The sequence below is a fragment of the Spermophilus citellus genome, assembly GCF_964194105.1.
Source record: "Spermophilus citellus genome assembly, chromosome: 7".
Classification (NCBI taxonomy): domain Eukaryota; kingdom Metazoa; phylum Chordata; class Mammalia; order Rodentia; family Sciuridae; genus Spermophilus; species Spermophilus citellus.
This window is the reverse complement of record NC_138188.1, coordinates 113266584-113292695: the sequence shown is the minus strand read 5'-3', so window position 1 is coordinate 113292695 and position 26112 is coordinate 113266584. Positions and strand designations below refer to the sequence as shown.

Here is a 26112-nt window from a genome sequence, read left to right as displayed (position 1 = left end):
TCATGTCATCATTCATAATTTTAATTAAAAGAAAGAACTAAATGACCAGCAAGCAAACAAGAGAGAACACATGTAGATCACTCAAGAAATAGTATCAAGGATGAAAAAGTAAGGAAATATTGGGATCAAGGCTTTTTTAAAAGTCTTTAAAGTTCAAGGAACACTTGCTTGACAAAGGGAATGGAACCAGAAACAGACTGAACATGTATAGTCAATAAAAGCTGTTATTTCAGTTATGTTCTGTCTTTGTTTCACAGTGTCTTTAGGTTACTCTATTTTAGAAAAAAGGAAAAGAAGAGATCTTGGGAAAATGAAATGGACGCAGTTTTGTCTCTTTTTTAGTAACATAAAAAAAGCAAAGAAGGGGGACAGATCTTAAACCCTTCCATCAAACATCCAGAAGTTTCATTTAGTCATTTATATCTCATGTAATATTTCAGTGTCACTTTCAATTACTATCAACCATGAGACTAGTCATAAATGATGTGCTTAAACCTTACCTGAAGAACCTGGTCAATAGAGGCAACTGGATGCAACATGATGAATAATATGAAAACATACAAAATAATCACAGATACAACAAAAAGATCTGGAAAAGAAAGTAAAAGAAAGTAAAACAAATTAGGAAGTTCATTTAAATAAAAAGGGATCCAACAGTGGTATACTGTCATTTCTAAATTCATTTGAATACTTCTCCTTTAGCTGATGAAATATATAAAGCATGAGCTGCTGTTATTTCCTACAACAGGAGAGATTGTTCTAGGTCCCCAATAAATTCATGTATGTGATGAGATATACATATTTTAAAGCCATTAACTTAAACTTTAATGATATTTCAGAAAATAATCAATACTTTAAGAATAAAATTCAGATTACTGACATTTATGTCTCCCAGAGAGATAGCTAAACAACAATATTAAAAAAAAACATAATTTACAAATAAGAGACCAGTCAATGTATGACAAAACAAGATTATCATTTAAAACTAGTATTCAATGACAACTACTGATTTTAAAAATGATGAATGACATTTTCAGTATTAGGTATGCCACAATCCTAAATAAAGGCATTCTAAGTTGAATCTGTGTATATCTCTGGCAAGTGAACCCCATTTTCATTAACTTACTCATGAAAAATTCCTTCAGAAGGTGTTAGCCAAAAAGGTGAGAATGAGTTGATCTACTGTTTTTTAAATGAAGGCTAACCTTATGGCTTTACTATGGAAGCTAGGAATGGCAAAGACCTCCAGTAATACTTGATGTTCATTTCTTAACTCAAAAATAAAACATACACATATGCACGGTCATTTTGTTCAGCATGTGGATACATGTTTGTGTGTGTGTATATATATATATATGCACATATACATCCCCGTGTATAGCCATGAAAGGCTCAGAAATGTCCCAATTGTATTTGCAACCCCAAACATTTTCCCTCCTTTTTCTTTGATCTGCATTTTATTTACAAGTTGCTATTTGAAGTCAACTTCAATGTCAAATTTTAACTAAGGCCACATATTACCAAGACCTTATCACAAAGCCTTCAGATAGGGTTAAAGAAGTTAGTGTCCTTCTTAGTGACAGTAAATGAAGGCTCTCAATGCTATTTTTAAATGTAGGAGTAATCTGTGAATAAAAACTTTGTTGAGGTCAGTTTAAATCGACAGGCCAATTCTTTATGAAATTGCAATCAGGACATGTCACGTTCCATTTCAAAAATGCAGAAACTAAAGTAATATGTAAGTTAGTCATTGAAGCTTGTATGGTCGATGAAAGTATTTTGAAAGTGCGGGTTGGAAGTAAACAAAAAAGGATAAAATGAGAAAAGAACTGAAAGATAAGAAAACAAATGCCAGAAAAACATGGAGAGAGTTTCAAATAAAGAATGACCCATACCAAATATTTTTCAAATTTACTGCATTTTGAAAACAATAGAAAAACTAGATCTCTCATCTGACTCCTGACACATGAGTGTTAATTGGAAAGAGAAAATTACTCAGCCTTAGAAATTCTTTACGTCTACCTAAAGAGTGCTTCTCAAAAATTCCTCTCTATTCCCAGAACCAGTCCTTGATTCTACTCCTAAAAATCTGCCAAGCCTTCTATATGAAGGGGAAAATAAATAATAGGAGAGGCAGACTGTTGGCAGTTTTATATAAATAAACATATAATATTGAACCCTGATATATACCTTTCTACCTTTTATTCTTTCCCATTCTTTCTTCAAACAATAACTTGGCCCTTCTCACCTATAACCAGACATCAAGTCTTTTTATTGCTATCCTCTCTTCTTTTACTCAGTTACTTGTCTTTGAAAAACCACCTTATTCTGTAGAGCATATAAGGTATTTGAACTGTTCCCACCAATTAAGACATTGTCAAATGAACAGGAAAACGATACATAAGCCCTGAACAGGAGAGAAATTAGCATTTTAGTAAAAACATCTTTACAACAGTGAAAGGGACTGAATTCGACAAGCAGTAAACTATAAAGACCAAGCAAGAAACTAGCTGAGTCCTCAGAAATTACACCTCCTTGGAGTAGAATTAAGTGTATGTAACTTTAACTGTTGCAATAAAAGCATAGGCAAACATACTAGAAAATGTAACTGCATAAGCTAAAATTGAAAACAAATTTCAACTACAGGCTGAAATTAAATTTTATCTAAAATGAAACTGAAACAGAAAAGGATTAAGAGCTTAGGAAAGAATGCCTTAAACATCTAAGATGGAGATTAATTTTTTAGAAAAAATTTCAAAATAAATGTAATGTATTATAATAGCTAGATATAAAAAGAACAAGAACCAACATATCCTAGCAAAGAATTGTTACAATGAACTCCAATAACAATGCACTTCAATGACAAACAGGCTAGAGGTGAAAATTAACAAAAATATACAGTACACTGTACAGTTCCATTTGTATCTTCCAGACACCATTTTTTATACTAGGATGTAGTTATCCTTATTCATTGTCAGAAGTGTACAGCTTCCTATAGTAAGGACAATGGTTTTGTGATTATATTACCTAAAATTGAAATTTTAATACTCTTCAAAATTAGTCCAGTGGTCAATAATAAAGTATTATCTATGCAATTTGAAATTATACAGGAGTACAAAACTCCTTTGAACTTTTCCAAGTCACATAAAAGACACATTTTAAAAATAGGCAACTTGGGACCGCAGGTATGGCTCTGCAGCTCAGTGGTTGAGTACCCAAGGCCCTGGGTTGTATTGTAAAGGGTGGGGAGTGCCACAGGAGTGGGGCGGGGGAGATGGGGAGAGGGAGAGGAAAAATGACTAATATTCACCTCTAGCTCTTTTCCCAATAACAGATGTATGGATAGGGTACATTTATTTAGATTCCTACAATTAATATTCCTGATAGGGCCACCTTACTTACAAAGTAGTCTGAGTATCAGTTTTCTTCATATTAAAGGGAAAAAAGGCATTGTTGTTTTGTAGATTTTTACAGCTGCCTTTGAACATGCTTAATATTTCCTTGAAATTTAAAAATATTGAACTAAAAATAAGATATGTATATCAGCTTTGATATTAAGATCATCTTATAATAACAAATTATCTTTAGTTATAAAGTCCTGTTAGAAATAGTGATGTCTTTCTTTGATATGGCTTTTATATGGTTCTCAGTAACATAGTTACTACTAATATACATAACAAATACAATAATATAATAATATGTTAAATAAGAAACATCAGTTCCAAAAAGAAAAGTCACCCATAAAAACAAATTTCAATCCTACCCTTCCAAAATAAACTTGCCCTACAAACCACACAGGGTGGAAGTAAAAAATAAATAAATAAATAATATATGTGAAAATGCTTTGTCAACTCTAACTGAAGAGATTCCGATAGTTATTATTCCCATGACATGCGAAAATCTATGAGCTGGCATTTTGCTAAGCAGAACACTGATGTCTCTCCACAACTATAGCAAAAAATAAATAAATAAAGCATACTATTCACTCCAACATACTGCAAAAGTCTAAATGTTGTTCCATACATTAATAATGTTCTCAATTTTTAAAGACTTCAATTACATAATTAGTGATTTTGTCCATTAATACTAACTTTGATCATTTAAAATTGTATGGGCTATTGCCACAGGCAGATAAGTCCAAACAGGCACAAACCTTCATTGTAATGACCCCTTCTGCAGCAGCATGTAAAGGTGACAAAAATGAAGAATTCTAGGTGAACACTGGCCATACCAGTGTCAGAGAAAATAAAAAGTTAGTTGGTGCTTCGCAGACCACCCAGAAGGAAGTATAACACCCACTGTCTCCCTTGAGGACATCTGATCCTCCTTGCAATCCTAACTCCCTCTGTAATGGGTTGCCGAAATAAAAGAGCAAAAGGTAACAGAACATGAATACCAGAAATATTTAATATTGGTGGATTTAATTTTAAATTTAGGGTGGCAACTCTCATGAAAGTAAAACAAGACAGTAAGCATTTAAATCATTAAGTTCTTTTTTTTTTTTTTAATTTAATTATTTATTTAGTTTTCGGCAAACACAACATCTTTGTTTGTATGTGGTGCTGAGGATCGAACCCAGGCCGCACGCATGCCAGGCGAGCGCGCTACCGCTTGAGCCACATCCCCAGCCCCTAAATCATTAAGTTCTTTCCATCTGTGATCTATTTTAACTTTGGGGAAGACAATAAAAACTCTTCACCAGTATTTTTAAAGTAGAGGCGCAGGGTGGAAATCACAATAAAAGTCAAACTTACAATTCTTGTAGCAAGGTTGCCTGAAAGGTTTTCCTTTTGAAAAGGCAATTGCTACTATGAGGTACTGAAAACTGGAGATAAAAAACACCGTGGTATTTTCATAATTTTGTATATTGTGTGAATCAGGTTCAGTTTCATTATACATGTGTGAAGAATTCCAATGTGGGTTTCTTGTTGTATTACAAGCACTAGAACACACACACAAAAAAAATCTGTGTTAGTAAACACAACACCCATTTCCCACAAAGAAATAAATTTTACCCTAGATGCCTCGAATTATTACCATAACAAATAGAAATAAGGTTCTGTTTACAGCAAAAGGTGTAACTATATATATGTAAGATACAACAGGTAGGACAATAATGAGGAATTTAATGAGGGTTTTCTCAGTAGCCAGACATTACAATGAGTTAAAAATTTGATATCAAATTTGAAAAAATGTTCAATAAACAACAAGGACTCGACTTTAGTTCTGCCCTTTTTTTGTGGGGGTGAGGTACCAGGGATTGAACTCAGGGGTACCCAACCACAAAGTCACGTTCCCCAGCCCTATTTTGTATTTAAATTATTTAGAGACACAGTCTGAGTTGCTTAGCACCTCACTTTTTGCTGAGGCTGACTTTCAACTCTTGATCTTCCTGCTTCCACATCTAGAGCCACTGGGATTATAGGTGCGCGCCACGGTGCCCAGTTGGTTCTGCCATTATTTAGCAATCTGGGAGTCAACAGCCTCACCTGTGGTTACTACCTGTTCTACAAGTTACTGTGAGGACTGAACTAAGAAGACTTTATAAGTGGCTAACAAAAACTGGGGGCCTTCAATATTCTCTAGTGATAGCTCACTCTCAATTCTATTTCCAGGTGGGCAGCACTATCAGGCATGCACGAAATAACTATCAGAAGTCTCGATCCATGATTAAAACATTACCTAAATGTACACAGGTAAGTGGTAACAAGTGGTAACAAGTAAGTGGTAATCAAGTTTACAAATTAATTCTGGAGAGAGTCTCAAGATGATTCAACAGTGGTGTTAGTATGGACATATAAAAAATTTTTTCTGATTTTTTTAATGACAATCTCCCTTATTCAAGAAAACTAAAATATTTACATCCAAATATTTAAACTGATAGTTAATCATGTGTAATGAAAAAAAATGTTTTCATAATTTGTGAAATGTAGAGTACTCCAAAAAATAAATAGAAATACCTAATATCATTTTTTAAGAATTTTCTAAAATGCTACTTCCTAAACCAAGTTTATAAAAGTTAGAAGCACAAACATTCTGGTTTTAGAAGAAACACTAGAGATCAATTTCAACTTTTTCACTGTACAGATAAGAAACTCAAAAGCTAAGTAGCAAATTAAGCAACATTTTTATCTAAGATCTCAGGATTTTGCCTGAATATACTGTTATGGTTTGAATATGGCTTGTCCCCTCAAAGCTCATGCTGAAATTTAATCCCCATTATGAGATATTAGGAACTTCAAGAAGTGATTAGGACCCTATGAATAGATTAATCCACTATGTGATTAATGAATCAATGGGCTATTGAGAGTGGCCTGTTAGAAAAGTCAGTTTGGCTATGTCTCTCTTGAGCTCTTTGTATTTTATCATGTGATGTCCCACACTGCCTAGGGATACTACTAGCAAGGACCCATCACCAGATATAGCTCCTCAAACCTGGATCAAAACCATACTCAAAAATATCTTTTCTTTACAACTTAGTCTGTGGTACTGTGTTATTAGCAACAAAAAGGAGACTAAGACACATCGCTACAGATAGGAGTTACTGTGACAAGAAGGCAAATATAGGCCAAATTACATGTTTGAATCAAGCCACAAGAAAACTTTTATATACATTTCTGGACTCATTTTTATATGCACACATATTGCACATATTACAAAGAAGTAACAGGAAGTAACCAACTTACTCTGAATATGGATGCCATACTTCATACCAAGGCTGCTGCTTAACCCAAAAAAACCCCAGAGATTGAAATCCAATGCAGATGATTATCTGAGATAAAACAGAGAAGAGTAGGGCCCCAGATATAAGGCCTGAAGGTGGTCTTTGTGCCACAAGTTCCTTCCAGGCAGAATTTAAACTCACTATATTGAAAAGAAAGAGAAGAGGTTTGTATCTCAATTAGTCACAATAAAAGATACAATAAAAAACATCTGGAAATTTTTATTTTGGTACTGGTAATTGAACCAGAAGTGCTTTACCACTGGGCTACATCCCCAGCCCTTTTTTATTCTTCAGTTTGAGATAGGGTCTCCAAAAGCTGCAGAGGATGGCCTTGAACTTGTGATCCTCCTGCCTCAGCCTCCAGAGTCACTGGGATTGCAGGCATATATCACCATGCATGTTTTCATTTGGAAACCTTTAAATTTGTTTTGGTCTAAATTTCTTTAATAAGAAAAATTTCCAAACACCAAGCCAGATATTATACATATTTAAATAATCTCTCAAAGTAAACAATCTAGGTTTTGCAAAAATGCTTGAGGAGCAGTTTTTATATTTCTACTGAAATTCAGAAAAAAAACACTAGTTTCAAAAAAAAACTAAAAGTATAAAAATTATAAAATTAATCACCACCTTTATGTAACTAAGAAAGAGTTCATTATTTTCTGAATACTCAATTGCAAAACTACAACTACTCTGGAGAAAAATTAACAAAGATGCGGTGACAAGTGCCTGTAATCCCAGCAACTCTGCAGGCTGAGGGAATAGGATGGCAAAATTCAAGCCCAGTAGGGCAACTTGAGACCCTGTCTCAAAATTTCAAAATTAAAGGGCCAAGTATATAGCTCACATAGTCCTCCTGCATTCAAACCCTAGTACTGCCAAACAAAAAAACCCATAAAGGTTTGAAAAAAAATATAAACCTAAAAGTAACATTTAAAGAGGCTTTGAAAACCTATTAAGGTGGAGTCTACCTATTTTTCTTTTTTTAATCAATAACTTGTGAAAATTTATATTGAGACTGTCAAAGTCCTGATCCTCTTTCATTCGCTAGTTTTATCATCTACTAAAGTCTTTAGTCTAACTTGGTAGTTCTCAATCAAAGGTGATTTACACCTCCAGTGAAGACCTGGTAATGCCTGGAGATATTGTGGTTGGCATACTTGGAAAGGGTTACTAGTAGGTAATGGGGAGAGGAACAAAGATTCTATTATACATCCTACAGTGCACAGAAAGCTCCCCATAATGAGCTATCTGCTAAAAATATCAATAAGAATAGGGTCTCACTATGGTCCAAGTCAAACATTTCTTCTATTAGCATTTTCCTTAAACAAGAGCTTTCTCTTATCTCCCAAATATTTATTTGCTTATAGCATAGATGGAACTGTGAGTTTTTATTTGACTCAATGGGCCATACTCCATTATCACCATTATTTATTTGGATGTTTGCATCACCCATACTATAACATACTAATACCTTGTGTCTCCTTATGTGATGCATTTAGGACATAGCATCACTTCTTACATTCCCTCCAAAAATTTATAGCTTGCATCTAAAGAGCATAAATCAGACAAACCCATATTCATAAATGTCCAAAAAAAAAAAAAAACAAAACAAAACTGAGGGACTATTCTGGAATTAAAAAAAAAAAAAAAGATTAAAAAGATGTAATAACTAAATGAAATTTGGGGGCCTGGATTATATCTGGGTTCTAATCTAAGTGAGAAAATAAGTATAAAGGAAATTACTGGAACAAGTGACAAAACTAAACGTGGAGTTTGGACTAGGTACTGTTACTATCAATGTTAAATTTCTGATCTTTTGGAAAATAATCACTAAATACAACCAGAGATATGAAAAATTGTGCTCTATATGTGTAATAAGAATTGTAATGCATTCCGCTGTCATATATGAAAAAATGAATAAGTAAAATAAAAAACAAAAAGGAAAGAATCACTAAAACGTTCAGTGGCAAAGGGGCATGCCACATGATGACTCAAAACTTACTCGCAAATATTTTGGGGGGGGGTGGAAATGGGAGAACAATAAAACAAATGAGACAAGATATAAACAATTAGCAATAAAAGAGCACATTTACAGGGATTCTGGGGACAGATGAACTATGTTACAGTTGCTAAAGTAAATTTACCAAAGATTAATAAATCACATCAGAATTTCATAATACTTTGAAACCAGTAACAAAGCAAGATACTCACTTGTAAATACCACTACCAAAATGATTGCCAGATCAATGAAGAGAAACTGGAAGTCTCCTAGGTTACTTAAGATCTATAGAAGTAATTTCAAAACATAGTTACTTTCCAAGAAGTACTTTTACAGCATTGTTCCCAAGTCATACATTATTTTCCCCCATTATGACAACTTCAAAAGGACCTGCTTAAAAACTCAAATATATTTGCCTTGAAGTTAATCCACATTAACACATTTATAAAAATTTGATTTAAGATATTACTATAAAAGGCATCTCTTAAAATTATTTCAGTAAAAACCTTAAAAGTTTTTTGGGTTTTTTTTGTGGGTGGAGGGCTGGGGGTGCAAAAAGCAAACTTTAAATTATTCAATATACTTGGAAATTAGTATCTTGAAACTTTCTTAATATGCAACACCATCTTTTATGAGACTTTCTACAAATGGTTTAAAGGGGATAGCTCACACTAATTCCTTGGGATATAAACATTCATTAGGAGAAAAATCTACACTAAAATCACTTCAATTATAAACTCTGATACCTATGTACATCATTGTTTACTCTCTTTTCTGCAAATGCACAGATCTACAAACTTTTTTGTATGTGTGTTTGTGTGTGGCAGCAGTGGCAGGGGGTGGGGCTGGGGAGGGAGTACTGGGGATTGAACTCAGGGGCATTCAACCACTGAGTCATATCCCCAGTCCTATTTTATATTTTATTTAGAGACAGGGTCTCACTGAGTTGCTTAGCACCTCACTGCTGCTGAGGCTAGCTTTGAACTCTAGATCTTTCTGTCTCATCATCCCAACCTGCTGGAGTTACAGGCATGCACCACTGTGCCTGGCCTCTGCAAACTATTGCTAAAACATCTTTCCTTACTCTGGCCTTTCCTGTGAACATATAATGAACTGTAAAAATATGCCATGGAATTACATTTTGAAGAGTGAAACAAAACTGTCCAATCTGCATTAATAGCTAATATCTTAAAGTGTCTTAACATAAAGCCCCAACTCTGTGCACACTGTTAGTACTCACAGAATACAGGAGAGTAACACTGAAGTACTGTATGATGCTGTACAATGCCATAAATTTAAACACACAGAAGGAAGTCATTAAAGCAGCACGGCCTTCCCTGTGAAGAGAAAAGGTCAGCATGTAAATAAGTGCATTTTAAGCTCCTCCTCCAAAACACAACTGTATCTTGACAGATGAACAACATTTGACAGCTACAACAAAGCACCTGTCTACCAAAAAACCTAATCGAAAGGAGAAATGGAACAAATGAGTAGTAGCAATCTGTTAACTAATAAATTACAGATTAAATATGCTACTATTTTTAAAAAATTGGCATTACTTTTAATCATAATCTGCCCTTTTTTATCAGTAGTACAAAATAAAAATATTTTTCGGTTTTTATTACCTTATAAGGTTTGGCACACAGGAAATACTAGGAGTTTTAGAGGTAAACGGAGATGCCACCGAAGCCTCAAGCTCTGATAAGGAAATGCCTCCATGTGCCCTCTTCAAAGCCTAATGGTTTTAAGAAAACTGGTAAGTTTTATGAATGTAATTTAGGCTACAGCAAGAACTACAAAAGTAAATCAGAAAATCTATACTTACACCACAATCATTTGCACCATCACCACACATCCCAACAAAGTAACTAAGAAAGAAAACAATTTTATGATTTTAATTTCTTAAAATAGAGTGTTTAACTTAATAAGATTTCTCTAATACAGAATTATGAAAAGCTAACAGACTAAGAGATTTCTGGGATGAAACTAATGAATCCTTTCATTACAGTGACCATGGGCACAATGCTTTGCCAGTAGAATTGGCCTGAAAGTGAAAGGACCTGGGATACAGATTTGTTTGTCATAAAATGGGCTAATATCTCAATTTGCTCATCTTTAGAGCAAAATACTTGTGCCTATATATTCTATATAGGCTACCATTTTTCCTTAAAAAAATTGAAACAATTGTTCACTAAAATTAAAAAGATAGAGCACCTGAATGAATAAATGAACTCTACCTAGATATTACCCAGAGAGGAAGAGTAGATACTATACTTTTAGTGAAACAAATGAGCATGAGTCTTTCTTTAAAAGAGGCACTTAAAGTTCTTACCACCTGTATTACAGGTGACATTTATTTATTTGCATGTAAGTACATACACATACAAAGGTTGAATATACCTTATCTGAAATGCTTAGGATAAGAAGTGTTTCAGATTTCAAGATTTTTCAGATTTTGGCATATCTGCTTAGATTATTTTAACAGTTGAGCATCCCTCATCTGAAAACACAAAATCTGAGATGTTCCAAATTTTACTGAACCCTCAAAAAGCATTTCAGTTTTGAAGTTTTGGATTAAAAATGCTCAACCTGTTATGTAATAAACATTATTGAAAAAAAAAAACAAAAACCCACAAGTACCATTTAAAAAATTCCAAAACATAAAATCCACCAATACTTACTCTACATTTTGCAATGCTTCTACCAATTGTGTCTTCTGATCAGGTGCCATACGTGCAAACACAGTGCCATGCAACATCAACTGGAAAAAATTAAAATTTATTAAAAATATTGTTCACAATATAGTCATGAACATGTCCATAAACTTCTATCACTTACCTTAGGAACAAGGTCTTGAAAATGCTCCAATATCACTGAAAATGATTTTCCATTCATTGCAAAATGATAACGTGTCAACTGAAGATCTTCTAAGCTATCATGAACCAACTTAATTGGAATAGCCTGTATATGAAACACCCAGAACAATACTTAGACAGCCAAACCAAATAACATAATCTTATGTTAAATGTAATTCCTCCAAAACTAAATTATTCCATATATTTCATATAAGACACTAAGACTTTAACATTTACTCAAAAATGAGATTCCTCAGTCCTAATGAATCTTTGGGGAGTTAGTTGAGGTTTCTGTTTTCATTTAGATTTTGTTTGTTGCTGTTGTTCTGTTTTGTTTTAATACACCATTTTTCTTTTTCCAGTCTAAATTCAAATAAGCAAGTTTCAAAAGAGAATTTTGACATTACCTCAGAGTCAATTGCTGATGAATTACCGCACTGTGTTAGTGAGTCCGCATAATGCCAATTTATCTTGGCAACTTTCCCATCCTTTGGAGGTAATGCTTCAGCAATAATAACTTTATCTTGAGGTAGAATCATTCCACAGTCTCTGGCCACAGAGACAGCAGTCAACATGTTGTCACCTATTTTTCGAAATATTTTCAATGTATTAAGATTAAAATTACAACATGAATGTGTATCAAACAAGTATTTTCTGAGAATCAAATCGAGTCGCTATGACTGGGCTGGGAAGAATGAGGATTATATCCTTGATCCTTGGGAGTCTTTTATTTATTTATTTTTAATTTTGACACAGGTCTGGCTAAATTGCTGAGGGACTCATTAACTTTCAGAGGCTGGCCTTGAATTTGCAATCCTTCTGTTTTAGCCTCTAGAGTCGTTGGGATTATAGACATGTGCCACCTTGCCCAGCTATCCTTGGAAATTTTAAAATAAGCAAATTAATAGGCACACTTATTAAGGAAGCCTCGAATGATGCAAAGTACATATATGCTAAAATCTTGCTCACAACTTCTAAATACAAATACAATCTTTTCCAGACACTATTTGTGTCCCATAACAAACAACACAGTGCAAAATATATAACAGATGCACAATAAACACTGAAATATCCTAGGAGGAAGAATACTAGGGTGGTATCACAGAAAAAGATGAGATAGAAAATCAAGATTACACAAAACAAAAAGTTAAGACAGGTAATAGGAATAGATGTAATAAGAAGTAAAAAAGAACTTCTCAGTCATGAGAAGGAAAGAACTGAAGAGAAGCAAGGACAGGAGAAGTAGGCGAAGGTTTGGGGATCCCACTGCTACCATAACTGAAGAGTTAAATATCTTTCTCCAATTCCTATAGACTACTTCCTAGAGTATCTTCCTGTGGCCCTTGAGAAATAGTCACATTCTGTCATGGCGAAGGAGAAGGAGACACAGATGTAAAGTGCCTTGAAGGAGACATTAGAATTAAGAATTTTCAGAACACCGATAGATTTAGTTATCTTAAGCCATGCAGTAAGAAGTATGCTATTAGATCTTGGGAGTTAAAGACATAAAAATGTACTCAGGTTTTTTTTCAAAAAGTCTTACTGATCACACAAATGCCAAAAAGTAAGGTAATTTAAACCTGATTATTTACTATGAAAAGCGCTGGCACAATTTCACACAGCTAAAGAATAGAAATTATGTAACATTTTCAACAGTATAAAAATACCCAAGAAAATCAAATATTGTGTCAAAAAAGCAAAATGAACCTCGAAAGTCATTATGAATTCAAGTAAGGATAATATTTTATATATGTGCATACACACCTATGTATATAAATCTAATTCTAACAAGTATCTATTAATAATTTTCTATATACCTGGCAGGTCTGAAAATTGTAAAGGAGCTCAAAATGGATAAAACATGCTCTTAATTCTCAATAATTTTATATTCTAGAGAAAGTAACTAATTAACAAACTAATTTACAAATAACTAATATACAGCAAGGTATGTTAAGTGCTATACAAATATATGATTTAAAGAAATAATAAAAAGGAAAGTTGGAAATTTTATAGTTTTCTTCATTATTTTATCATACTTTTTATAAACAGAATTTGCAAGACCTCAAGAAGAGTACTCCAAGATTATCTTAAACCTTGGAAAGATATTCAGAGCTGAAGCAGGACAATGTACGATGGAGCCACTACATAATATACTTTAATAACTAACTTATCATTCCTCAGTATTACATAACTTGGACTTTATAGCCACATTCAATTTTCTTCTGTGTTCTTTTACAAAGTCTAACCTGTGACCATGACAGTGCGAATGTTGGCTTTATGCAAATCTTCAAGTACTGCAGGGGTTTCTTGCTTTAATTTGTTCTGCATTATAATTAATCCCATAAAATCCATGTTGTTTTCAATGGCATCTCTGCAGGAAAAAAAAGTGTTAACACATAATGGTTTAGTCAAGAGAACAATGTTGTTCTCTTCATGTTGATAAAACATTTTAAAATCTATAAATTATAAAGTAAAACATTTTATATGCTGAATAAATCATGTGTGCATCTAAGTTCAATATTTCAAAAAAATTTAAACCTGGAAAACAATTTCCAAGAACTATACTTTTGAAATATTGAAATAAAATTCCACACTTTGAAACATGAAAAACAAGGAACATTTGGAAATCTATATCTTTGTGAAACAATAATCTATTCTAGCACTGGGAATACTAGTCTAGGAATGTTCATTTTATATCCTATCCAAATATAAGCATAAATATATTCTTTACTGTCCTTCATAAAATATAACCTAATTTAAATGTCAAGAGAAAAAGGGAAAAAAACTGTACCACAAGCACATTTGATATTATTTTCATTATTATGTCTCAATACTATAATATTTCTAAGAAATAGAATTCTTAATCCTAGAAAATTTAAGAACCATTAGAAGTACAACAATGAGATCTATTCAAGATCCAGAGATGAGCCTTTGAGAATACTGATAATCAATACAGTTATCAAGATGCTAGTTTTCAAATAGCTGAATGCACCAGCACTATGCTAGTCACCACTATGCCAATCACTGGGAGGTGAAAGACAAAAAGGCATAAATGATCACTACTTTTAAGACACTTAGTGAGGGAAATGACATGTAACTAGAGAAATATGCAAAAATAATGTGTACTTCAGAGTTATAATGAAGAAGAAGTCTGTTCAATGACAGTCGCATTCTCAAGGAATTTCATTCTACCAAAATCATACCATAGAAATGTTTTTCAATAGGGAAAGGGGACTTAAAGTTAGCAACTAGAATTTCAGACTTGCAATTAGCTAAGTAATTTGTCTACATAAAAATTCAATAGTAAAGGAGCTGAGTATACACTTATGCAACCTAAATGCTATATCAATAAATAGTAAAGATATTAAAGAACAGATAGAAAACAAAGTGAAAGACACTCTGTAGTAAAGGAAGGAGAAAAAGCTTTGAAGCCTGATATGAAGTTGTACCAATGTGAAACTATTGGGTCAACAATACCAGGTTTCCTATAATGTTCTATTTCCTGGCTTCAGTTGGTTTCCTAACTCACCTGTGAATAATACAAGTTAAGGAAATCATGTCCTCTAATAAACTGTACTGTTAAGATATAAAAGATTAAGCTATGAGAAAGGCTTATTTCTGTAAGGCAGAATGCAAAAACAGAGGTCTTGGTGACTAAAGGATGAAGAATAAAGGAAATAGAAAGAGACAGTTGATAGGGAGGGATGGAACATTCTGGGCAAAAGAAACAACCTATTGACAGGCTTGGAAGGCTCTGTGAAACATGAAAAGCTAGAGAACTACAGCTAATTCACCAATTAATCTCTAAGAGGAAAACAGCAAAAGGTGAAGTAATAAAGAAAAAAAAAGAGACAAATGTGCCCTTTGCAGGAATTAGGAGGTATTATACATCTGTGGTTCCTGCCCATGTATGCGCATCAGATCACTAGGTAGAAGTTGTTTTGTTTAAAAACACATGCTTAGAATACCCCCAAATACATGTAATTACCAGGAAAACCAACATATGCTTAGAATACCCCCAAATATACAGATTACCAGGACAACCAATGGACATTTCTTTCTGTTTGCAAAATATTAGGCACGCTATAAGGTTCCTAAACAAAAACTCTATCTTCAAGGGGTAGGTCTTAACCAGTTATAATAAAAGTAACAATTCTTTTTTTTTTTTTTGGGGGGGGGGTATTGAACATTGAACCCAGGGGTGCTTACCCACTGAGCCACATTCCCAGCACTTTTTATTTATTGAGACAGAGTCACTAAGTTGCTTAGGGCCTCCCTAAATTGCTGGGGCTGGCTTTGAACTTGTAATCCTCCTGCCTCAGCCTCCTAAGTCACTAGGATTAAAGGCATGTGACACTGCTCATGGGCAAAAAGTAGCAATTCTTGAATGTGAAACCCATATTTATATATAGAAAGAAATGTGATGTTGGTGAAGCCATTTGACCAGAGGCAGAGATAAATGGGGTGGAGGAACGGTATTGGGTACTGTGACTCATGACACTTTTTACCAAATTAGTGTTTAGATCCAAACACTAGGCAAAACAAGATCATCTGGGAAGAAGAAACTTTTGTAGAATTGCTCAATGTTTCAAGAACATGCCTGACACACAGGAAACACTTGATACTTAACAAATTTAAAGTAGTTTCAATCATTTTTAAGGAAAAACATACAATGTTATAATAGTATAGGCAAAAAGTCAATATAAAATAAAAAGGAAATTAGAGGCTGGGATTGTGGCTCAGCAGTAGAGCACCTGGCTAGCATGTATGAGGTACTGGGTTTGATCCTCAGCACTACATAAAAATACAGAAAGAAAAGAAAAGAAAAAGGAAGTTTATTAAAAATAATTAATTTTAAAAATAAAAGGAAATTAGATATTGGAAAAAATGTACTTTTACCTCAGTCGTCTAAAACCATATTGCATTATAAATGCACATGTGCATATACTTGCATACATTCAATAAAGATGTGTATTTACTGACATATAAACATATATGATGCATTACTGAGAAAACTGTAGGACAGCTGTCCAACCTTACCTACTAATATTCTGTACTTTATGCCATGTCAGTTTTGACTCCAATTTTCGATGTGCGAGAGCAATCACACGGAAGCCTTGTTTAGTATAATCTTCTAAAACTTCCTCAAAATCAATAGGAACTTTTAAAAGAAAAAGTAAATTTCACGGTTAACACTACTAATACCAGCTTACAGAAATACCAGAATTTTATCCAAATCCTAGTTATTTCCTTACCGGTTTCTGGTTTACAAAGACTGGCAATGACCTCAGGGGCTCCTTTCATGTAGGCATCCATTTTCTTATCCCCTAGCACCCTTGCAACCACACTCATACGTTGCAAAGCAGAAGAAAATGGGAATTGGCGAACAATTCCTATCTCATAAATAGCCTATATAATTTCAAAAGATGCACAAAGCATTTATTATTCTTTAACAATAAAAACAAATGCATTTAGGTAACAAATAAATGTTCTTCACTTACTGGAAGTTCAAACAGCTCCTAAAAGGAAAGAAAAGAATACAGATTAAGCCAATCAATATAGTCAAGTTAGAAAAAACTTTAAGCATCCACAAACATTGGGAGAGTATCAAGGATCCCTCATTATTTGAAAGTCAAGACTTGATATTCCTTCTCTACCATTATGTTCTTGAAAATTTTCAAATATTCTAGTATCCTAGAAATATTAAAACATTAAATGCTACAAGGGAAAATTTAAAAAATCACTTAAAAGATTTTTCTCATTAAGGCATTACTTAAATATTCTTTTCATGAAATTCTGGGTATACAGATGTAATTTTAAAGGATTAATGATCATGTATGTAAGTCATAAGACACTAAAAGCTGTTCACTATACAGGAAAGAAAAGTAATGGCATGAGAATTAAATCTCAACATTTTATAAAGAATGCACATAGCACACCAAAGGTATAGTTTGATAAATCAACTAAAACATAGATGTCTGCATAGGAGAAAGACATTTGACTCCATCTTCTAGCAATATTTCAAAATGACAATTAAACATTAAGGATGTATCAATAGTACTATCCAGCATTAAGCAATTTCGCACCATTTCTTGGTTTCCTGCAGGTGTAGATTCAGGAAGCAGTTGTTTAGGAGGACGAACCACAGTAGGCATAATTCGATTATGAAGTGCTGTTTCTTCTTCCGTTGCTTCTTCCAGAATCTGGAAGGAAAATATTCACTGTATCGCTTCATAAAATTCAGTTCATTGAATACATTTTTAAATGGAATTAATGGCCATTTTCAGTCAATTTGAAAAAAAAAAAACCTGCTATCTCACATAAGTAAAACAAAATACAAAGAGAACTAGTTAGATACCTAGTAACACATGATATAAGGGAGACACGAGGTTTGAAGTTGAGAAAAAAAATGAGACAAACATCTCTCATTTTGCTCCTACAACCTACTGGGTTTAGACAATAGCTCTGTGAAAACAGAGTTCTTTCGGCTCCTAAGGACTCCTTTCCTCCAACAGGAGAAGATTCCACAGTATATGGAGCTCACAGATATAGTTAACAGAACAGGTAGAGAACAGACTAAGGCACCAAAATATGAGTTTAGAGTTTTACTATGAACATTTCTTGTTAGGCTAGTACTACCTTAATCCCTTGAAATTTACTTTAAAAACATTTTCCTTGGTTAAAAAAAAAAAAATTCAAATGGGGGTATATAGTTCAATGGTAGAATATGTGCCTACTATGCTCAAGGCCCTGGATTTGACCCCCAACATCAAATAAATAAATTAACTCAAACAAAACCCTATATTAAACTTGTTTTCAAGAGAAACAACACACTAATTTGACTATAACTGAAGTGATTTATCAGTGAAAAAATGAGGAAAATTGTGACCAATTAACCAATCTTATATAATTCTATTTCTCTCTACATGTTAAAAGTCTCTGGAATTGGGATGTAACTTTTATGACATTAATTACAAGTATCATTCGTGCCTGGTTATATGAAACCATCAACTGATATATAAGATCTTATCAAGTCAAGTATCAAAACATCTCAGGGTCTGCAAAAATGCTATTATGCAAATTTACTTATTTATACAATTTTTTCAAAAGATCAAACATTGGACACTAAATCTACTGAAAACCCATTTACTGGAGAAAAGCATTAAAGAACAAAAAAGATAAATCAACCCATTTTGCTTCTCTCTCTAAATAAAGTGAGGCGCCTCTTCAGGAATTAAATTTGAAGAGTACTTACTGTGAACTTTCAATGATGGCAGACAAAGTATGTATCATCCACCTCCCTCCCTTTCAAAATGTTAACAAAATACAAAAACAACAACAAAAAGAAAACAAAGAAGGGGCTGGAGCAGATTTCTAATAGTAAACAAAAGGCAAACTCAAATACTGATTAATAAAAACTGATTTAAAAGAGACATTTGGGCAAAAATGAAAATCTGACTGCAACTGCCCAGAATTATCAAATCAGACCTTCAAACTTGAATAGCAAAGTAACATCCAGTTGAATAATAAAAACCAAAAACAAACAAGGGGGGAACAGGGGAAATGTTCCCAGACAAAATGAATAACTCAGAAGCTAGAAAGGATCTTTAAAAAACTATTATTGCACCTATAAAAGAAGTGGATGCTGTAGCTGAATGCAGTGGTACACGACTATAATCCCAGCAACTTGGAGGCTTCAAAGCCAGCCTCAGCAACTTAGCAAGATGCTTACTTAGCACCTTAGCAAGACTGTGGTTAATTAAACACCCCCTGGGTTCAATCCACAGTCCCCCCGCCCTTAAAAAAAAAAACAAGAAGTGAATGCTGTCAAAGTGTAACAACCATAAGTACTTACAAATTAAAATTACCAGTGGCAAAACAGAAGGAAACTGAAAAAATGCCAAGAAATTGAGGTCTGAAGTCATCCTACTGACTCATTTAATTAAGGTCCTCCTAATTGACTTCTAACATACTTGCACCAGCTACAGATACCTGAATGACTTTATAAACATTAAACACAGCCTAAGTGATCAGCCTCTATTAGAGATATTTAAATGTCTTAATTCAGCTGAAACAGATACTTTTCATTCAATCAGAAATATTTCTCCATCATTAGAAATTTCATAGTTGATTCTTTTTTACAGTTTTAAGATAGACTGTTATCAAAACTACAAACAGAAATAATCCTACTGTAGAGTAATTTAATTTTAATATAATTTTTTTGAAGTTACTTATATTTTAAAATGTTGAACTTACCCATCCAATGGCTTCAAACATTTTTAAATCAAGTGGATCACCAGAAAGCATTCCTTCAATTTTTGTAAGTGAATGACAGGTAGCCATACAAGCAACAAACTGAGATTTTACCAACATCTCATTGCAAACATTTTCTTCTGGTAAAAGAAATCTAAACAGAAAATACCCTGAATTAGGTTCATAAATCCCTAGACTCAAGACAATATTCTAACAGGCAATTTCAGTTTTGTATTACTTTCAAGCCAGGTAAGGTGGCACATGCCTATAATCTCAGCTACTTGAGAAGCTCAGGCAGGAGGATCATAAATCTGAGATCAGCCTGGTCAACACAGCAAGACTTCACTTTAAAAAACAAAAACAAAAACAAAACCCTTTTAAATCCAAGCTGGGCACAGTGGAACACATCTGTAATCCCAGTGACTCAGGAGGCGGAGGCAGGACAACTGCAAGTTCAAAGCCTGCCTAAGCAACTTAGTGAGACCCTGACTCAAAATTTTAAAAAAATATAAAGGGTTGGGGAATACATGAGTTTGAGCCCCAATGCAGGGGCAAAACTGATCTCCTAAGAAAGGGAAGTGTTCCAAGTGCCAGAAAAAGAGGGAAAGGAAAAGCGGAAGGTTGTGCACATGAGCTGATGCTGTGGCCCGTGAGGGAGGAAGCCATCTCTATACTCCAAGGACTTGGATTTTAATATAATACAGGAATAGGAAACAAAGCTATAGCCACATACAAAACAAAAGTGTCAGGAGAAATGAAGTAACACCTTCAAAATGATGAGAAAACAGAAATGACAACCTAGATACCTGTATAGTTACACCATCATTCAAGAGTGACAATGAAATAAAATCCACAAATGTAGATGCATAAAATGATAACTTAATCCAGAGGAATGAAACTTTTTAAAATGGCAAATCTAAACATATAGACTTTATAAAATCAAAATCATAAAACACTATGTAATAAATATATTTAAGAAAGGAGAGGAATAAGAAGGATAAAAGTAATCTATAGTCTGGGTTTTCTGAAGGCAGAAATGAAAAAAGAAATTAAGAACCAGCAGTAAAGATAAGGATGCATAAATTCCGAGAAAATGAGAGAGACAGTGAAATAGGAGAAAATAAAAAAATATGCATATAATTTGGGATGAAGGATAGTAGAAATAATTTCAAATATATCTAAATATATTTATATGTAAATCTATAACAATAAGTACATCAAACACAATGACTGAAAAGCAAACTGATGGAGACAGATATACTAGGCAAGTGTTAGGCAAAAGAAAGCTGTGTGTAGCTACACAAATATTAAACGAAATAGAATTTAAGGCAATATGTGTTACTGAGATAAACAAGCAAGAAGATACAACTCTTAAAATCACATAACCAAATAATACAGTCTGTCAAAATATATAAACCCAAATCTGGAAGATTTCTAAGGGGATTAAAAAATGATATAAGCTCAACTATAGTACTAGAACTTCTGAGCTTCAAAAAAAAGTAAATAGATGAGCCTAAGGGAATGTGCAATGCACAGTACTAAAAAAATTTAATATAAAACCCAGAAAATACAAATGACTTCTAACAATAAGGAAAAGAATAACCACACAAAAAGTTATAAATAGGTAACAGAGAGAATGACAAATGACTCTCCTCCCAAAAAATATGAAGATGCTTAACTTTGTAAGTAATGAGAACAATGTAAATAAAGTAATAATAAATAATAATAAACTTTTTCCATTTCATATCTGTTCATTCAGCTAAAATTACAAGTCCAACAAAACTAAATTTAGCAAGGATATGCAGCAACGGGGAGAGTGTAATCTTCTTTATTGAGGGAGAATGTAAATAAGAACTACAATCACCAGGCAGCGAACAGGTAATATCTGGTAGCACAGCTGAAGCCAAATCCAGGCTACCACCTACAAGGATCTGCTTATGTAGACTCAGTCACATGTCACAAGCTGTTTCCAAGAATTTTAATTGTAGCATTATGGTTAAAGTACCAGGAGAAAAAATGATATTGTCTTAGTAGAACAGACATTATGTTTAATTATATATCAGAATAATTTTATTCAAATTAATAAATTACATCTACATATCAACATGAATAAATATTAAAAACAATCTGAAAGGCAGAAAAAACTGCAAAAACACAGCATTCCACTCATGTATGTTTATGCAGATCATATAGGTAATAAAAATATACAATATACAAAAATAAAAATAATTTAAGAATGATAGGAACAACAGGGAAAGGGAGAGTGGGACTCTAATTTCTACACAATTTCTGTAATATTTTAATCTTTTAAAAGTAAATATAGCCAGGCACAGTGGTGCATGCCTATAGTCCCCATTGGCTAAGGAGGCTGAGGCAAGAGGATCACAAGTTCAAAGATAGCCTCAGCAAGTTAGCAAGGCCCTTAGCAACTCAGCTAGACCCTTTCTCTAAATAAAACAGGCTAGGATTATGGCTCACTGATTGAGTACCCCTGGGTTCAATCCCTTATACCCACCCCCCCCAATAAAAGTGAAGATCTAAAATAAATATGGCAAAATGATAACTGTTCAGTTTGGCAGTAGTTATGCAGTTGTCTCATTTTATTTGTTATATAACTGAATGCTGCATGTGCTAAAATATGAAAAATTAACTAATAAACTATCAAATCCAGCTGATATTTACCGGGCATTTTCTACTCGTTGAATCCCCCAGAGATCTAAACCATCTTCAGTAAGCGTTCCAGTCTAAATAAAAAGAGCACATATGCACAAAGTAAGGATTATACCTCAAGAAATAAGAAAATGTACACATATATCATTAAAAACTATGCTACATATACACAATAGAGTACTATAAAGAATCTGAAAGAAAGAAAAGAACAGGAAAGATTACCAATTACTAACAGAGAATGTCTCTAGGACAAAGGGTTAAAATAGGAAGCAAGGTTCAGAACAGTAGTCAGTATATGGCTCTACCATGTAGGAGCAAAGTGGACATATCTGAACAATTTTATGTGCTTATATTATAAAAAGAATGCACTAATCAACGTATTAGTCAGTAAACAATACCTATAATGCTGAAATGGCTTAGGGTATAGGGAGTTCAGAGAAGTAAGTTAAATGGTATTGGGGGAAGAAGTTAAGTCCAGATGTAATGACCTGGTTTCTTCAACAAAATGATTAAGGTTGAGGGAGAAAGAAAGGCAAAGATTAGTTATGTAACCAACGCAATACAAAAATCCCACCTTTAAATATGAGACATTTTTGAGATAGGCAATGAAATCTGAATATGAATGGATATTAGACAAAACTTAAGAACTGTTAAACTTTAAAAGTGTGATAGAGGTGGTATGGTAATGACTTTTTTTTTTAAGCATCTTATTTTCCAGAGACATACGTAGGTAATTACTGGTGTAGATGTTATGTTACAATGTCTGATGCTGCCTCCTTCACAAGGAGAGAATAGGTGAGGTAAGAGACAAAATGCTGATAACTCTTAATAAGTAGATGAGAGCTTATTATACCTGTATCTTTTCTCCACTTTTGCATCTATTAACTAACTTCTTTAATACAAGATTCCAAGAGCAGGGGTACAGCTCAATGGTAGAGCATGTACTTAAACATGCTTGTGAGGTCCTAGGTTTTAATCCCCAGCACTCTTAAACACACATACACACATACACACACACAGCATAAACAAATTTTTTGAAGAGATAAATAAAAGTGATGGGAGTATATAACCTTTTAATTTTTTTCAAAACACACTTTTTTAAAATTTTTAAAATTTGTTCTAGTTATACATGACAAACAGAAAACATGTATGCACTTTTATATAACATACGTAAATGGAGCATAATTTCTCATTATTCTGATTGTATATGTTGTAGAATAACATTAGTCATACAGTACATTATTTGTTCTTATTAATTATAGATGAAGAATATATTTGGCTTATCATACACATAAGGAGTTTAACTTCCCATTCTTCTGGTTATACATGATGTGGAATTACATTCACTGGTCATGTATTCATATGAGCACATAGGAAAGTAATGTCTGATTTCTTTCTACTTCCTATTCCCATTCCTTCTTCTGTCCCTTCATTCCCCTTTGTCTAATCCAAAGTATTCTATTCTTCCCTACCCTCCCCCACCTTAATGTGATTTAGTGTCCACATATCAGAGAAAACATTCAGCCTTTGGTTCTTTGGGATCGATTTATTTCACTTAGCATGACAGTCTCCAGTTCCATCTATTTACCAGTAAATGCCATAACTTAATTTTTTTATGGCTGAATAGCATTTGATTATGTAAATGTACCACATTTTCTTTATCCATTCATCTGTTGAAGGGCACCTAGGCTTATTCCATAGTTCAGCTATTGTGAATTGAGCTACTATAAACATGATGTGGCAGCATCACTGTAGTGTGCTGATTTTCAGTCCTTTGGGTATAAAGTGAGGATTGGGATAACTGAGTCAAATAGTGGTTTCATTCCAAGTTTTCTGAGGACTGTCCATACTGCTTTCCAGAGTGGTTGCACCAATCTGCAGTCCCACCAGCAATGTATGAATGTACCTTTTTCCCCACATCCTTGCCAGCATTTATTGTTAGTTGCATTCTTGATAACTGCCTGACTAGAATGAGATAGAATCCCAATGTAGTTTTAATTTGCATTTCTCTGTTAGAGAGGTTAGATATTTTTTCATATATTTTTGACTAATCACGTTTCTTCTTTCTGTGAAGTGCCTGCTCAGTTCCTTTGCCCCTTTATTGATTGGGTTATTTGGGTTTTTTTGGTATTAAGTAAAACATGCATTTCTCATGTTTGAAAATAAAGTGCTCAAAAAATCAAATTCTTTTATCAGTTACCTAGAACAGTTTGAAGAAAGATTTTCTAGTTTAATCTTTCAGCAATACCTAACTTCCCTTCAAGAGTGGAGAAATAGGCCAGGCATGGTGGCACACACCAGCCATCCTAGCAGCTAGGTAGGCTGAGGCAGGAGGATTGGGATCGAAAGTTTAAAGCTAGCCTCAGAAACTTACGGAAGCCTGTCTCCAAATACAATATAATAAATGCGTATGTATAATAAAATATAAGTAAATAAGGGCTAGGAATGTGGTTTGGTAGTTAAGCGCCACTGGGTTCAATCCCTGGTACCAAAAAAAAAAAAAAAAAATAGAGAAACATTAAGAGAAAACATATCTCACAAAAGTACACAATTTGTTATTTTCATAAAATTTCTGACCTTCATAATTTTGCAACATGTACTCAAAATTAGAGCAACATTAAACACATATACTTATGAGCAAATTAAAAAAAAATGTGTCTATGGAGCCTATTCTGTTAAATTAAGACTATCTAAAAATACAAAGTTCACATAATTTTTACACTTATTGCTACTATATTTGAACCTTTTTTGTTATTATTTTTGTTTGAGACAGATTCTTGCTATTTGCCAAAGCTGACCTCAAACCTGTGGACTTAAGAGAGCCCTGTCTCAGATGTTATCCCAAGCACTGGAACTAAAAGTACATGCCACTGTGCCCAGCTTACTTATTACCACAGAACAAGGCATAATACTGGATACACTTAATCAATTTCAGATTTGAGCAAATAAGTATCATCCCAAAGCTTTAAAAATTGAGAAAATAAAAAAATATAAAAAAGATGTATAGGGCTGGGGATGTGGCTCAAGCAATAGCACGCTTGCCTGGCATGCACGGGGTGCTGGGTTCAATCAAGGACGGACGGACGGACGGACGGAAGGAAGGAAGGAAGGAAGGAAGGAAGGAAGGAAGGAAGGAAGGAAAGAAATTGTGTAAACCTAAAATTAAAAAATATTAAAAAAAAGATATATAAGTAAACAAACTGAGAAAAAGGAAAATTAGAGAAACATTAAAAAAATGACTGTAAATTAGTTGACAAAGAAAAATGAAAGCAATCTAAATATTTAAAAGCTACCCAGTAACCTTTGAGAACAATTATGAAACAGAACCAACCTTGTCAAAACAAACAAGATTCAGCTGTCCACATATATTTATCCGTTGGGGACTGATACAGAAAATACCAACTTTTTTCAGTCTTCTCTGAGCATACACAATACCAGCAGTCATTGCAGCAGGAAGTGCAGGTGGCACAGTAATTGTAATGATATCAAGAGACTCTATAATTATTACCCCAACTTCTTCCTACAAATGAAACAAAAACTAAATGTCAAACCCCATATTAAATATTTACTAAATTAATGTGGATATTTATTCAATAAGTCTATTAACA

General features: G+C 33.6%; 1 protein-coding gene across 4 annotated transcripts in view; it reads right to left on the bottom strand.

The window, feature by feature from the left end:
- ATP13A3 (ATPase 13A3) overlaps nt 1-26112 on the bottom strand; it is a 78119-nt gene that overhangs the window by 13719 nt on the left and 38288 nt on the right. For all 4 annotated transcript variants that reach the window (XM_081300935.1, XM_081300937.1, XM_081300936.1 and 1 more), the window contains 18 exons: nt 25836-26024; nt 22517-22578; nt 19838-19988; nt 17668-17784; nt 17083-17100; nt 16837-16990; nt 16622-16742; nt 13828-13952; nt 11989-12164; nt 11565-11687; nt 11408-11487; nt 10552-10594; nt 10352-10461; nt 9967-10063; nt 8939-9011; nt 6687-6864; nt 4755-4942; nt 501-589 (listed from right to left, as the gene is read on the bottom strand). In XM_081300935.1, coding sequence (XP_081157061.1) covers nt 501-589; nt 4755-4942; nt 6687-6864; nt 8939-9011; nt 9967-10063; nt 10352-10461; nt 10552-10594; nt 11408-11487; nt 11565-11687; nt 11989-12164; nt 13828-13952; nt 16622-16742; nt 16837-16990; nt 17083-17100; nt 17668-17784; nt 19838-19988; nt 22517-22578; nt 25836-26024 — 2094 coding nt within the window. The remainder of the gene's footprint in view (nt 1-500; nt 590-4754; nt 4943-6686; nt 6865-8938; nt 9012-9966; nt 10064-10351; nt 10462-10551; nt 10595-11407; nt 11488-11564; nt 11688-11988; nt 12165-13827; nt 13953-16621; nt 16743-16836; nt 16991-17082; nt 17101-17667; nt 17785-19837; nt 19989-22516; nt 22579-25835; nt 26025-26112) is intronic.